The sequence below is a fragment of the Coffea arabica genome, chromosome 4e (genome assembly GCF_036785885.1).
Source record: "Coffea arabica cultivar ET-39 chromosome 4e, Coffea Arabica ET-39 HiFi, whole genome shotgun sequence".
In the NCBI taxonomy this organism is placed as follows: Eukaryota; Viridiplantae; Streptophyta; class Magnoliopsida; order Gentianales; family Rubiaceae; genus Coffea; species Coffea arabica.
This window is the reverse complement of record NC_092317.1, coordinates 26,975,187-26,989,813: the sequence shown is the minus strand read 5'-3', so window position 1 is coordinate 26,989,813 and position 14,627 is coordinate 26,975,187. Positions and strand designations below refer to the sequence as shown.

General features: G+C 38.5%; 2 protein-coding genes across 7 annotated transcripts; both read right to left on the bottom strand.

Moving 5' to 3' along the window:
* Positions 1-7,078: 7,078 nt before the first annotated feature.
* LOC113742191 (glutamine synthetase nodule isozyme) lies at positions 7,079-10,083 on the bottom strand. Of its 6 annotated transcripts, none has more exons than XM_072047812.1 (8): positions 9,944-10,083; positions 9,516-9,838; positions 9,330-9,416; positions 9,145-9,232; positions 8,844-8,947; positions 8,348-8,379; positions 8,047-8,251; positions 7,079-7,741 (listed from the first exon to the last, which is right to left on the bottom strand). In XM_072047812.1, the coding sequence occupies exons 3-6, from the start codon at positions 9,376-9,378 to the stop codon at positions 8,375-8,377; spliced, it is 246 nt and encodes an 81-aa protein (XP_071903913.1). In that variant the 5' UTR covers positions 9,379-9,416; positions 9,516-9,838; positions 9,944-10,083; the 3' UTR covers positions 7,079-7,741; positions 8,047-8,251; positions 8,348-8,374. The 6 variants fall into 6 exon arrangements, with proteins under 6 accessions (XP_071903913.1, XP_071903914.1, XP_071903915.1 ...); XM_072047813.1 differs by having other exon boundaries at positions 8,047-8,232; XM_072047814.1 differs by having other exon boundaries at positions 8,047-8,205.
* A 34-nt stretch (positions 10,084-10,117) lies between these two features.
* LOC140004096 (NF-X1-type zinc finger protein NFXL1-like) lies at positions 10,118-14,554 on the bottom strand. The gene is made up of 2 exons (XM_072047808.1): positions 14,232-14,554; positions 10,118-13,944 (listed from the first exon to the last, which is right to left on the bottom strand). Exon 2 carries the CDS (start codon positions 13,839-13,841, stop codon positions 10,473-10,475), a length of 3,369 nt encoding a protein of 1,122 aa, XP_071903909.1. The 5' UTR covers positions 13,842-13,944; positions 14,232-14,554; the 3' UTR covers positions 10,118-10,472.
* Positions 14,555-14,627: the final 73 nt, after the last annotated feature.

Sequence of the window (14,627 nt, the reverse complement as noted above, 5' to 3'; positions counted from 1 at the left end):
AAAACAACCCCAAATTTTCCAGTTCGAACCTCACTGTGAAATTCAACTAGTAGTTCTGATTCATTCAATCATATCTCAGCACACACAACTCCGATTCAGGTAATTCCAAATCCATTTGAAATCTAAGATACAAGGCTATAATTCTTAAGAAGACATCAACAACCAAATCAGTAGTATTCCTGGTCAAACTAACCAATTACAGAAGCTGATTATCAGTTTCGGAGAGAAACAGGGCAGCAGGGGTAATTTGGTCGTTTTATAGGATACGTTACTTCGATTGGGCTGAAATTTTGTAGGAAACTATAAAACATCATTCTATACAACTTTCATGTTTTAAACCAAGGCCAATTCGGCCTCTAACTAGGGGTAAAAGTACCGGGCAGAATAGGGGAAATTGAAACCCTAACCTGGAATTTTCCGCACAACATGGAAATTTTCCGCATTTAGCTACAATTTACGCACTATAGCTTCATTCTAGACTATCCCAAGCCATCATCCATGGCCACACAATATTAAACATATAAAAACAGAAAAATCAAGAATAAATATAAAATTCATCATTCTCCACCAATAGTCATGATATTGTCCACAAATTCACCTCTTTGACTAACACAAGCTACTAATTTAACATTAACAAGACCAAAGAATGAACTCCTTAGCTACTCACCTTGCAACTCAAGAGAAGAGCCAACCAAGCACTATTTTCTTCCAAACCACTTCACCAACAACCTTAATTCTGCCTTGCAATTGATTTTTATGGAGAAATTTGGAGTTTTATCGGTTAACTTGTAAGATTGAGCAAGATTGGAATGAAGAAAGTTGAAGGGTTTTCTTTCTTTTCTCTCCAAGGAGTTCGGCCAAGAGGATGCAAAATATGATGAATTTTTTATCAATTTTTGGTTAATTGGTAAAAGTAAGTAAGATGGTCAAAGTCAAGAACCAACCGTAGCGCGACACCTAGCATCTTTAAGGTTTAAACTTATCCTTTTGTCTCTCCAATGATAATCCATCTAAGTAACCTCTAATTATCTTTTAACACCTGATAAATTAAACCCGGTATACACAACTTAATCTAATTGGCCGAATTTTATCAAACTTACCGCACTAGTGGGTCCCACATCCGGTATACACTCTTAAAACCTTATAAACTAACTTATACTAGAAAAATGATTTAAAAACCATATTTACTCATAAAAATTATTTGTAAAATTTTCCGAATAAAGAAAATGTGGAAAAACGTGCAATTAAAAGAAAATAAAACCTAGAAATTAAGAAAATTACGGGTCCTCACAGATACCACTGATGCGAAGGATAGTAGAGATCACTGAGGAATACTCTCAAACAGGAGTCGCAATTTGGAGAAGACAACTCGAGTGAGAGAGAAAGTGTTATTTCAGAAAAGAGAACAGAGAATTGAAATGAATACAATTGGAAAAGAATACTTCAGACTAGCCTTCCTCCCATCCCCCTATCTCCTTTTATACTACTTCAACTAACCGACTTCTAATTCAGCAACCTTTCTATTTTCGTACCAAACTTCCTGCACAATCTTTCCCTTCCTGTACAAGCCTTCCGTTTCCAGCTACTAACTAATTAACAGAATAGTTGACATGGCGTAACTAACTCAACCACCTCTCTGATGTGGCATAACAAACTTCTGGCAATACAACTCCAGCTGTCATCATTCATTTCAGACGTAACATAGAATGTGGGGCAAAGAATTTGATCCCTTGACTTACACCTGAGTAGAGCATCGGTTCCAAGGCGGTTTCACCTTCTCACATATCTACAAAGAAGCCAAGTCAATTGCTGATTTTTCGCTAAGCAAACTGCATCGAATAGGGCCTCTACGAGGTTCTCTCAATTTCACATTCCTCGGCATGCCAATGGACTTATTAGACTACATAGGATGAGCTTTCCATACTTTCGTTCGGTGAAGGAGTAGCACTCCTCGTTTATTGGCTTTCTTTGATTGTATCATTTGAGATAAGGCTTTAGCCCCCTTGTTCATTTAATTAATGAAATTAAGGTTGGCATCCCTTCACCATCGACAGAGCTTTTTGCCAAAAAAGAAAAAAAGTACTTCTGTTGTCATTTCAACTAAAACTTGAACCAAATCTCAAGGAATATTCAGTCATAATGTAAAGGGGAAAAAAAGATTGCTAAAGAGTCAAAGTAAAATATCTATGAATCTAAATAACTATTTTTAATTGTATAGTTGATATAATTGTGTTAATATCTTCTATAATAAGGTAAAGCCAAAATTGTAAATTTTCAATTGTACAGTGTACACCAAACCAATCAAATATGTATAAGAAATGTGAATTTCTTTTACGGATGACCTCTTTCATGGAGGAGGTAAAGTGTGTTTATTAAATTAGACTAATTTTATGAGTACTCCATCATACGTGATTAAATTATAAACTATTAGGTTGCATTTAGATTGAGCAATTTGGCAAAGGATTTGAAATCCTCTCAAATCCCTCTAGTTGTTTAAATTCTTTCGAAGATATTTAAATTTATGAATCACCAATTATTGTAGTGAATTTAGAGCATTATGGCTATGCTAGTTATCAAATGGCAGTGCTTAAGATCTACTTCAGTTTTATAAGAGGTTCAACTCAATAGTTAGTTAACCAAAAAAAGATATTAAGAGGTTCAACCAAATAGTTAGTTAACCAAAAAAACTTTTAAAAGTGGAAAGCCATGGTAACTAAAATATGGAAAATCATGCAGTATGATAGAAAGTGTAACTTCCTAAGACATTAATTTTGATAAGTAGAAAATAAAACAAAGTCTTTGTTTTTTGGAAAGTAGATATTCAAGATTAATTGGCCAAAAAAGAGAGAAAATACTATATTAAAGCATTTGTAAGTATAAAAGGAGAAAAAGCCGTTTGCATTAGTAGTTTTGTGACGCCCCGAAAAGAATGAGTGTGAGAACCCGAAAATTTTCTAATTTTCTAGTGTTTATGTTTTTAATCGCCCACCTTTTCTACATTTTCTTTATTAGAAAAATTTCCCAGATAAAGTTTATGAGCAGAGATAGTTTGAAAATGATTTTTCTAGTATCGGTTAGTTTTTGAGAAATTAAAAGCGTATTTTGGACGTGGGACCCGCTAGTGCGGTAAATGCATTATATTTTTGACAACTTGTTGGGATTTTGTATTAAGTGACATTATTTTACAAGGTGTTAAGATATTTGTATTGGAGAGACAAAAAGATAAGTTTTAAAACCAAAAGGTGACATGTGTCACCTTCTTATTCAAAGTTGGACTTTGACTAATTTGCATCACCTTTACTAAACCTCAAAAATTGACCAATTTCTCTCCATTTTAAGCTTGTCTTGGCCGAACCTCTTGGAGCAAAAATACAAGAAGAAAGCCTTCAACTCCAACTCCATTTCTTGCTCAATCTTGTGAATCAACCGTTAAACTTTCAAATTCCTCCACAAAAGTCACTTGTTTAGGAAGATTGAAGGTAGTGGTGGAGTGATTAGAGAAGGCAAAGGACTAAGCCATCAACTTTCTTGATATTTCAAGGTTCATGTCTAGCAATCCTTTCTTTGTTCTTGATTATGCTAAATTAGTGACTTGTGATGGCTAAAGAGATGGTTTGATGGATTATATCTTGAGTTGTGGTTGACTTGATGAAGTTTTATTATTTTTGGGGATTTTTCTGTTTTAATATAAGCATGGTTGTGTGGCTATCTATGATGATTGGAAATGGTATATAATAATTCTAGAAGATGGAAAAAGTGGACAATTGCAATCAATTTCTGTTTTGGAGGAAATTTCAGAAAATTAGGTTTTGTGAAGGAACATTCTGCCCGAATTTTTAGCTCCTAGTTAGAGGCCGAATTGGCTTTGGATTAAAACATGAAAGTTGTATGGAATGACATTTTAGAGGTGCCTACAAAATTTCAGGTCAATCGGAGTAGCGTAGAGTGAGAAAAGTCGAAATTACTATTGCTGTTCTGGTTTTACCCGAATGTAAGAATTGCGCCTGTAATTGGTTGTTTTGGCTGGGATTTCTTCCGAATTGGTTGTTGAGGCCTTCTGATGAAATTTAACCCTGTTTCTTAGCTTTCAGCTGGTTTTGGAATTTCTGGATTTGGACTTGGATAGCCTGATTTATGATGTTTCCGCTAGAATGCGTTCTGTGAATCTGTTTTTGTGATTCTGGTATAGTATCTTGCATTTTTGACCTGGTTACACTCGAAACTGGGTTGAGTGACCTTCTGCAATATTGTAACCCTATCTCTTAGCTTCGAAACGGTGTATCTTGTACCTTCATCCGACCATCGTAGTACCTTTGGTACCATTACCGCAAAATGACGTCAAAACTGTTTTTCTGGTTTTGAGCTTAACTTTCATTTCCGGACTTTTCCCTAGCTTGACTTGTACTAGTACTACTTGGAGCTTGCTGAATGGCTATTGGATGAACTTGTTGTTGTGTGTGTACCTTTGGGACTGATTTGAAGAAGTAATGAAGCCATGATGGCTGGAAAAGTTAACAAATTCAGGGGAAGTGCTGTCCGAACTTTGAAGGAACTTGTTTGCATTGAGTTTGTGATTTAAGACTTGGATTTGAGCAAGGCAATGATATTTGATGGATGATTTCTGAGCCGTGGAGGTGAGTGACCCTAAACTATTTCCAACGTACTTGTGAAATGTTTCTTGCATTATGTACTCGATTGCATATCATGCGTGCTTGCATGTGAGTTCATGACATGATTTGGCTTCAATGAGTTCTGGGAAAGTCTTGTGCTGGACACCAACGTCTCCACTCTGTTTATGGTTCATGTTCATGTTTATCTGGAGCTCAAAAACGGGCGCCCTCTCTGTTAATGTTAAATGATCTATTTGAGCGTTGGGTGTTCAAGTGCTATGATTTCACTAGCTCACGAAAGCAAAAGACGTACATTTGATCTCTGATTCATGACATCATTGGAATACATTACTGTTCAATATATTTGATGACTGCTTTTACTGGTTACTCGCTGAGCTTCTAACTCACCCCAAAAATGTTTTATTCCCCTCCACAGGGCTCAAGGCGAAGGAAGGGCTTGTAGTACTTATTCACGTGACTGGATGGCTTATTTGGAATTGTTTCCGCTTCGCTTATGACATGTAATTATTGGAGAATTTGATGTATATTGGAGATTTATATTGTAATATGTGAGTTTTATCTTGTAATCTGTTTGAGGAATGTAGTAAACGACTGAGTCCCGGCGAGAGCTGGGTAGGCGGCCCGCCAAACCCTCTGGTTCGCCTTAGGAGGAGGTGGGGCTGTCACAAGTGTTGTCTATATGCTGCTGAAATAAAAACATTAAAGAATGAATGAGTTCTTAAATCACAAATGCTTTCATGCCAACAATCTCAATATGAAAATTAAAAATGAAACAATAATTTTTCAAGTTTACTGCTAGGCTTATGTCATATTAGATATCTTAATGTTTTACCCTTTTAAGTCTTACTAAACTATTTCATTTAGATATTAAGAATCATGGTTGTAGCTCTTAGGATTATGTACCTATATTTCATAATTCTATTGAACCGAGTCCATATAGAAATAAAAGTCATAGCTAAATAATATTGATATTTGTAAGTTACATGAGTTTGTATAAGTTATATACTTTAACACAAAAACAACCATTATCAGTTATGATACAAAGTAAAAACTCATAATGGAAAAATAAAAGTTATCACAAAATGTTATATTAAATATTCTCAGAAAAAAGAGACAGCCTTTTTCTTATTTTTGAGAAGGATATCCCTTCATGCATTACACATTAAAGCAGACAGTAAACTAGAGAATGGATGAAAAAAGAAAGTCTATAAAGTTTGTAAACCATACAAATCTTCATTATTTTTATCGATTTTTGCTCCACTTGAATTCCTTATTTTTTGAAAAACAAGTTTTTTATATACAATTCTACAGTAATATACAAACAAAAACAATTACAAAAACATCACATCCATACAATATATCAAAAACAACTCCAAATATATAAAAAATAAAAAAAAATTTACACCATTTTCTTCTTCCATCTATCACCACCACTCATACCCACCACCGCCACCATCCCTTCTTTCTCCTATTTCCTCTACCTCTCTCTTCCTCCTCCTCTCCTCCCTTTCCGTTCCTCTCGCTTTTCTCGCCACACCCCACCGCCTCCTTTCCCTCCCAAATCTAGCCTCGACAAAAGCCTATAATTTGGCCGCGATATCGTGACCCGAGGTCTCGATCTGTCCAATGGGGAAGAGGAGGGGTGAGGCATGACAGGAAAAGAGAGGAGAAGGGAAAGGAAGGAGGGAAGGAAAAAAAAGAAAGAAAGAAGATGGGAGGAGTAAAGAGATGGAGGAGGGGGAAGAAAGAGGGAAGGAGAAAAAGGGAGGGGGAAGAAAGAGGAGGAGGAGAAGGGTAGGGGTGGTGGTGGTGATGGTAATTTTTTAAAAATACTAAGAAAAAAAATTTAAACTTTAAAACTACTCCAAAATATATCTTAAAAAACCTCCAAAAATTTCACGAAAAACATGTACGATAAAAAAATTTTCATATACACTGTTATAATAAAATATTTCAAAATACCCTAAAAAACAGCTAATCCAAATGGAGTCGTATTAGTCGTCCAGAAAAGTTTGTAGAATTTGTTCAATCTTTTTGCTTAGAATTGAAGTTTGATGGTTTAATATATATTTTCCAACTTAATCAATTGCATCTTTTTTTCATAAAGCCATGGCCATAGTTTTGCACTTGATAGTGGATTCCTTTCTTTTTTTAATTTGCTCTAAGAACAATACCATAGGACCAATTCCACTCTAAGCATCCACAGATTCTCTAACATTTGATTTTCTTGCTTACAATGAAATCAATTTTGATTAAGTTCAATATCATATATATAATCAACATTACTCATTATAATCAACATTACTCATTTCCGCAAGTGCATTTTCCTAGTTCCCTTAAATGTGTGTTCATTACCGTGTTTTATATCAATATCACATGAGACCCTACGTATATATTTATTGCCTAAGAAAGTAGAAATCTCTTCATCAACATTTCGAGTGACAGCATGCCTTCAATGTTCTATTGCTTTATTAGCACTTACACAATCATCAGTTGCTCTTATACAAGGCATCGACCACATGACACATGAACCAACATCCCACAGAAAGACAATACAGTCAGCATCAGTAAAGCAACGCTCCATAATGCAGATTCCTACTCGTTGTGCTTACCAATGGGTTGAACAGTGGTGAATGAAGGCAAGATCTGCACTTCTATGCATACTGAGGTCTTGATACCAGTACATATGATTATTTTCTAGATGCCATGAGGCCCACAGCCATGCCTCTGATTTGAATAGCAAAAGCTGGAGAGAGGCAAAGAAATCTTATAAAAGAAAGAACAATCTTATTGGCATACACAAGGATAATGATGCTGATAAATAAGAATGATAAGAGAGTACACTTCATCTAAATGACTCCAGCGGTCAAGAATGCAAATAATCCATAATGCGCAAAAAATGGCTGTAAGCCTCATGGCTTCCACAGAATGGTTGTTTCTGCAACCATAGAAGTAACAACACAAAGATCCATGTTTGAAGCAGGCCTCCTGTCTTTCAAAATAACCAGTGCCACCCTTCTCTGTTTCCCTGCCAACCCTTACAGAGGCTCCACGATTTGCTACACCATGTGAATCAGTTGTATGCACAAGGGTATCAGCAGTTTGAATGACTGCACAATTAATGAAACAAGACAAGACGGTATAGATGAAATAGGTGCTTAAGACAGTAGAGATGAAACAGTAATCCCAGAAACCAAACAATATTTGGAAAATGTAGAACATTAATAAGGAAAGCTTCTGGACGACAACAATCATACACCAGGAATGTAAATCAACCAATCGAAAATAAAGTGGCAAGAAGGTGGCCATGTCTATAATTACTGTTTTGTTTTGCAACTAGAAGGTAATTATCTAAGTAACCAGTCACAGCTGCAAATCAACACTGTGATAGAATCAAAAGTGAAGAAGTTTTTACCCATGAGAAGGTGTTAATGTCTGCTGTTTCATGCTTCCCAGTAAGACGATGTTCATTGTCCTCTCCATAAGCACAATATGATCCTTGTGCCTAAATTTAAGCTTTTCAATAGCCTTCCTTGTAACATTGAATCCTCCATTGCTTCTCACTGACTTGGTGCTGATAGCAACGTCAATAATGTTTTACCTACAGGCTAGTATTGCATCTTAAAGAAGATATGCAACTTATAAAATGAGTTTAACCGTCTTGCAATAAATATCCAGGGAATAACTGACAAAAGAAAAGGAGTTCAAAATTCAACCTGTGATTAGTATGAGCAACAGTCCAATCATCCTACCAAATTTTAAAAAAAAAAAAAATTATGTTCCCAACTGAGAATGGATAAGTGGTCCAAAACAAGCAGCTCTATGATATAACATCATGGCTACAATAATCTGACAAGATGCTAAAACTGGTGAAAAGGCAGATCTATAGAGCGCATGATTCTATCCAGAATAGATTCTATCCAGAATAGGTTTTGGATCAAATGAGAGGATCACTCCAGCAATTTCAGTTATCCTCTGTCAACTGGGAAAAAGACTCTAGAATGTAGCGAGCCATCCAAAGCTCATCGCCAGCAGCGATGCTGACAGCAGACCAACTTGGAATTCCCACTATGCAAAAAGAAGAGTTTTATACTTTTCAGCCACAAGCATGATTAACATTTTCTAGTTTCAAATCATGAAAAGCAGGTAATTCTTTCACAAGCTAGCCCACTACCAGGAAAAAAAAATTGTGAATCCATGAGATATACTGGCCTGGTATAACTTCTCCATTGATACCACTTATGTTAATGCCAGCATAGAGACGAGCTTTATAATGTGAGTCAACAATGTCACGATAAGCCTTGTCAGCTCCAGCCCTGCAATAATATGGTCCCTGTGAGTTATAGATGAGATAAATTACCAAATCAACAACTCTGTATAGAAGATACCTCAAATTCAAGCAAAAAGCCAGTAACAGGTAAAATATGACTTGAACGATTGTATATAGGAAGCCAATAATGAATAACAACAACCAAGCAACTTAATGGACATCAAATGAACAAAGACACAGCACCTGCGGTCCAGGATACCCTCCGACTGGCCATCCAATAGGCCATTTAACTTCCTTCTGCAGCAAGGTGTACTCTTGCTCGATTCCATGCCTGCATTATTTCATTTGATTAACTTACATGTCTGAACAAAACAATATAAAAAAAATTCTTTTCTAGATCAGTAAAAGTAAAAAGAGTTAGAACATACCAAGGTTCCTCGGCAACAACTTCAGAACTGCTAAATATCTTTGCAGCATTTTGCTTCTCGTTTGTTAGAATAGGTTCCCCAGCAGGACTGTAAGCATCACATATAACTTAGTCATCACGATAAAAAAATTACATTGAAACTTAAAGCAGAATAAGATCAACTAGTCTTAAATTGAGCAACTAGTACTAGATAAAAAGGCCCTCACAAAAATGTTATTGCCCCTCCTGAATGGATCGTTAAATATTGCCTGAGGACTATATTTTGGCACCAAATTAAAAAAAAAAAAAAAAAGAAACGTATTAGTAAGTCTCTTGCAAATAAAATAAAAAAATAAAAGCGAAAATAAAAAGGACAACAAAAAAGTACTGAAGTATTAAAACAACACAGTTAAAAGAAACAACATATTATAAGACCACTTCCCTATCTTCACCAGGGGTTTGACCAGTGCTTGACCAATCATAGTTCCACATGGGAAGCTTAGCAGGATCATTAACTGGTCCAGCTAGAGTCTGATTCACAGAAACAATAAATCAACAACAACATCAGAAGAAGATCAAAAATTACACCCAAAAAGCTTGACTAAACTAATCATTGTTAATCAATACAGGAATTACACTGGCTTTGCTTCTGACGTACATATTAGATCCACCTATCCTGGGGCTCAATAGTCAAACACCATACAGACATCAAAAGAAAGAGAAACACTCAGTGGGGAAAAAAAAAAAAAGAAACAAACAAGTGGGGCAAGACATTACACAAGGAATACTTGCAAGGTTCCTCAAAGAGCAGGAGGGGAAAGCAGATGTCTGTAACAATCTGCAAAGCATGTTTAAACGTGAAAATATTTGACAACTAAGTCATTCATTTAGAATGCACTTCTATGAGCATTCCCACAAGCAGCATTCCACCAAAGCAGATGCTTCCTTCTGTGATTTTTACATTCCCATTTTTTCTGGGCATTCTTAAGAAGGAGGAGAAAGGGATTATACATATATAGGTTGTGTATTAAACAAGCAAAATAAAACACAACCACCAAAATTGCATTTCAAAACAAAACAAATGAAAAAAAGAATATACAGGAGCGACTATATGACTCTTGCTGCTCTCTGAATGCTTGAAGAGTTGATGAATTAAAGGTCTTTCTCAATCGTATGCCTTCTCCCAATCGTCCACTACATCAGAGATCTCATTGAGCCCTGCTCCTTGTGGTTGTCCAGGCAGAACTGAACTACTTGAACTCGGCTTAACACTGGAAACTAGAGGAGTTCCTGGCTTGTTCCTAGAATCGTCATTCCTGCCAGATGATGTAGACGAACTATTTTCAGAACCTAGAACACTCCATCTGTTTGTGGCAGATATCGGAACTTCATTTCCTTTCCGAATGGATGAGTGCACATCAACAGAATTATCTGACCAGTCCTCAGCACCCCATGAACTCTCCCTCCCATCAGGTTCCTGCATTACAGCTTTCTTCCAAGGATTCGTCTTGAGAGCTGTAACTGCACCACCATCCTTGGATGGTCCCGTCGCTCCCCAAGCATTGGCTGCAGCTGCAGCTGCTACGGCTGCAGCTGATGCTCCACCATGGTGAGGAACTACAACAGCACCATAATACAATGAACCTTGATCCAATCTCCTCATGGCAGTTGCTGCTCGGGCAGGATCACTAAAAACAGCCAAAGCATTCTTGTCATTCAGCCAGACCAGCTCACATTCACCACCAAACCTCAGAACCAATGCGCTAATGTCGGCATCCCTAGGCAAATCAAATAGAGCAACAACAAGCCTGGGATCCATGTCTACCAGAGGATCGAAAACTGGTGGCTGCAACATGTTACTGGCAAGACAGCCCTTCAGACCAAGTATGCGAGCGGGAGCTTTGGACTTTGGTGTGACATGAAGAACAATGAATCTTTTTGGCTCCCAACCAGCAGCATTTACTGAAAGTTTCCATCTTTCGGCTATTAACCTGACAATGTCTCTCTTTTCCTTTGACATTGGGCAAAAGACATGAACTTTGACAGCATTAATTCCACCTCTGCCCCTTCCTAGAACCAGATATTTGCATCTCTCTTCCACAGACAGCACCCATTTAGGTTCCCTACGTAGTAGATCACTGAGCACTTCAGAAACAACAGCATTCTCACCAAAGTGAAGTGCATCCAAGTTTGGAGTTGTAACACCAAAAGCATCAGCAAGCACCTTTTTTCTTTCAGTCTTTGCACATTCATCATCGCACATCAGTTTCCTCTGACCAAGTGGCACCTTTACATTACCTTCAACAGGTTGAAGAGGCGCCGGCAACTTCTGGACTATAGAAGCTTCTAAAACTGTATCGCTGCTATACCCACCACCGCTGCCTCCAGCATCACAAGGAACAGTAGCATTTATTCGCCCACAAGAACATGTAATTGAAACAGGAAACTCACATCTTACATCAGGACAGGAACCAGATGGGTGACAAAGAGCAGTACATGTATGCCGGCAATCCCTCCTCGGAGCACCACAGGGCTGCCCACAAGAAGCTCTTGAGCCAATACTAGTTCCAGTAGGAGTATCACAAGGTGAAGGATGACAAGTTCGAGCACATGCATGCAAACCACACTGCCTCGTCTTACCACAAAGTTTGTTACATCGTATATCCTTTGAACCACAAGGAATGTTCCTCAGGACCACATGTCCACCAATGCACTCTTTTGCTATAGGTATCGTGCAGGGTGGACAATCTCCAAGGTGGCAGCTGTGAGTGGATGGATGGCCACAAGGCTGAGGAACTGAGCAGGGATACTGACAAGAAGGAGGAGGTGTACCACAAGGCAGTGGAGGAGGAATTGATGTCCTTCCACAAGCGCAAGTCAAGTCGGTGAAAATTGTATCTAGGCAGGGAGGACAATGGCCACTGTGACAGAATGAGTGGCAGGAATGCTGCCTGCACCTTAACTTCTTACCACATGGCATTGAGCACAAGTGTGGATCCCAATCACCAGAAAAGGATTTGTTTGGATTTGACAAAGGACAGCACCTCTCGCTGCATCGGTGCCTCCCACAATTTTTCTTCTGCCCACAAGGTCTGTCACAAGTAAAATTTTCATTTTCTGCTGTTGTTCTGTAGCACTCCACAGTCCGAGAAGTCGAACCACAGCGGCATTTTTGAGTAACCAAAACAGGACAAGGTGCACAAACTCCAGTATGACACATCTCTTTACAATGATGAACCCCACAGGGCAGGCTTTTACCACAGGTTTGTGAACATGTTGAAATTGGGTCCAGACAACTCTCTCGATCTTCTTTTAACCTCATTTTACCACAGCAGCATGTTTTAATTTTACTTGGCAACAAGTCACATTCTCCACACGGTCCAGGATGGCATATATCATCACAAAAATGATTCCTGCAGCCCAATTTCTTCTCACAGATAGAACTACAAGAAAAGACACCATCGTCTGCTCTAATTTCTCCTTTCACAACCATGTCTCCACAGAGCACAACCTCAATCTTCTTCTTGCAGAAACACGAGGCATTAACCAGCACGTCACATGGATCACAAGGACCAACATGGCAAGTCCGCTCACAACGATGACGCCCACAATCAAGAAGCTTATCACACCGCTGTCCACATGTAAGAACAGACTTTCGATCAGAGCATCTTGTAGTGATTACTTGCTTCCCACAGGGGCACCTTCTTGACGGAGCAAAAGCTTTACAAGGAGGACAAGGACCAGGATGACATTGCAGGACACATAGATGAGGACAAAGATCCTCCTTCGCCATACCTGAACCAGGAACTTCCTTCTCAAGTGCCTTGCCACAAGGCTCTCCACAAGAATGGGGAGTCAAATACAAATCAGGAGGAGGATCCTGCCTTTTCCCACAAAAACAAACATACCGAATCTCCTTCGAGGACATGAGCTGTACAGCTTGACAACCAGGGCACCTCCAGTTAAACCCCTGACTCTTCTCTGCTGACAAGTCGACTGAAGTAGGAGCCCTTGCCCATTTCTTAATACATGCTAAGTGAAAAATAGAATAACAGCTAGAACATGACCAGATTGGTGCAGACCTCCTTACCATATCATAACAAATCATGCACTCCACAGAACCTTTCATCAACTTATCCTGAATTTCTTGGACAAGTAAAGGTAAGTTCAGATCCTTCGACCCTTTTACCTCTCTACTATAATCCCTCTGCTTCTCTTTATCCCGCTCCCTCCTTTGATTCGAATGCTGACGCATAATGCCTCTGGCTCCTGAAGTGTTCCTGGTCCTGTTAGCAGGTGGAACTGACCTGCCATTCTGGTCCCCATTGTTTCCATTTCTAATCACATCATCAGCGGCCACCGCAGGGCTGTAATTGGTAGGAGGTATAGCGGCAGTAGTGGGAGTGGGAGCAGCGGTGGTGGCAATGGGAGCCGGACCACGCAGGACCCACTCACGTCGAGCACCTTGAACAGGATTAGTAGTTCTATTCCTTGACCGATTATCTCTTCTGTTGCGCTGTACTGGAAAGCTCATATTCTGATTTGAAGATGTGAAATTCCTAATATCCCTAATTGCCAGACAGTCGAAATTTTAACCACAAGAATCAACCCAACACAACCTTCAACCGCTAATTAATCTGTAGAAAGTAAAACAGAAATCCAACTTTAAAAGAAACAGAACAAGTGACCATTCTGAGAAAGGCGTTCTATGAACAAAACAGTTAATTCAATTCTACAACTAAATTGACAAGAGAAACAAGAAAGGCACAAACTTAATGGCTTATCTTACACTATTAAACGATCAGAAACCGAAAAACCAGACAGAAAGATCCGAAATCAAGCATCACATGTAAATCTCCACATAAAAATGAAAAGTACACAGCATTCGATCGTTGAAAATGCTGAAGCAGGAACAGATAAGTACCTGACGAAGAACGGTCGACGATAATTCAGGCAAAAAATGGAACCCCAAAAAATGTTACTTCAGATTATTCGTTAAGTATAAATCAGACCCAAGTAGGTTCTTGTGATTTTTTCTTTTTATTGTGCCACAATGTTCTCTCTTTGACAGAGAGGAAGGAGAATCGAAGGGAGAGGGATGCAGGACTGGGAGGATTTATAGGGGGAAGAGGGAGGGGAAAATCAAGAAAATCTGGCTTGGAGGCCAAGGCGGTAAGATTGGACAGTTGCCAGAAGTTTGAGGTGGCAAATGGTAATATAAGCAATTTGTGTGAGTCGGTCAATGAACCGTAGGATTAGGCTACTGATCTCGTTGTGTACGGTATGCGTGGGGCTCAAACTATACCTTTATCATTTTCAA

Bases quoted from the DNA above. Each gene is read 5' to 3' on its own strand.
- LOC113742191 (XM_072047809.1), bottom strand. From the start codon at position 9,378: ATGCTGCAAAGATATTTAGCAGTTCTGAAGTTGTTGCCGAGGAACCTT. The intron at 9,233-9,329 runs GTATGTTCTAAC...GAAATAATGCAG, and splicing joins GTTGTTGCCGAGGAACCTTG to GCATGGAATCGAGCAAGAGT. The intron at 8,948-9,144 runs GTGCTGTGTCTT...ATATTATTGCAG, and splicing joins GAGGGTATCCTGGACCGCAG to GGCTGGAGCTGACAAGGCTT.
- LOC140004096 (XM_072047808.1), bottom strand. From the start codon at position 13,841: ATGAGCTTTCCAGTACAGCGCAACAGAAGAGATAATCGGTCAAGGAAT.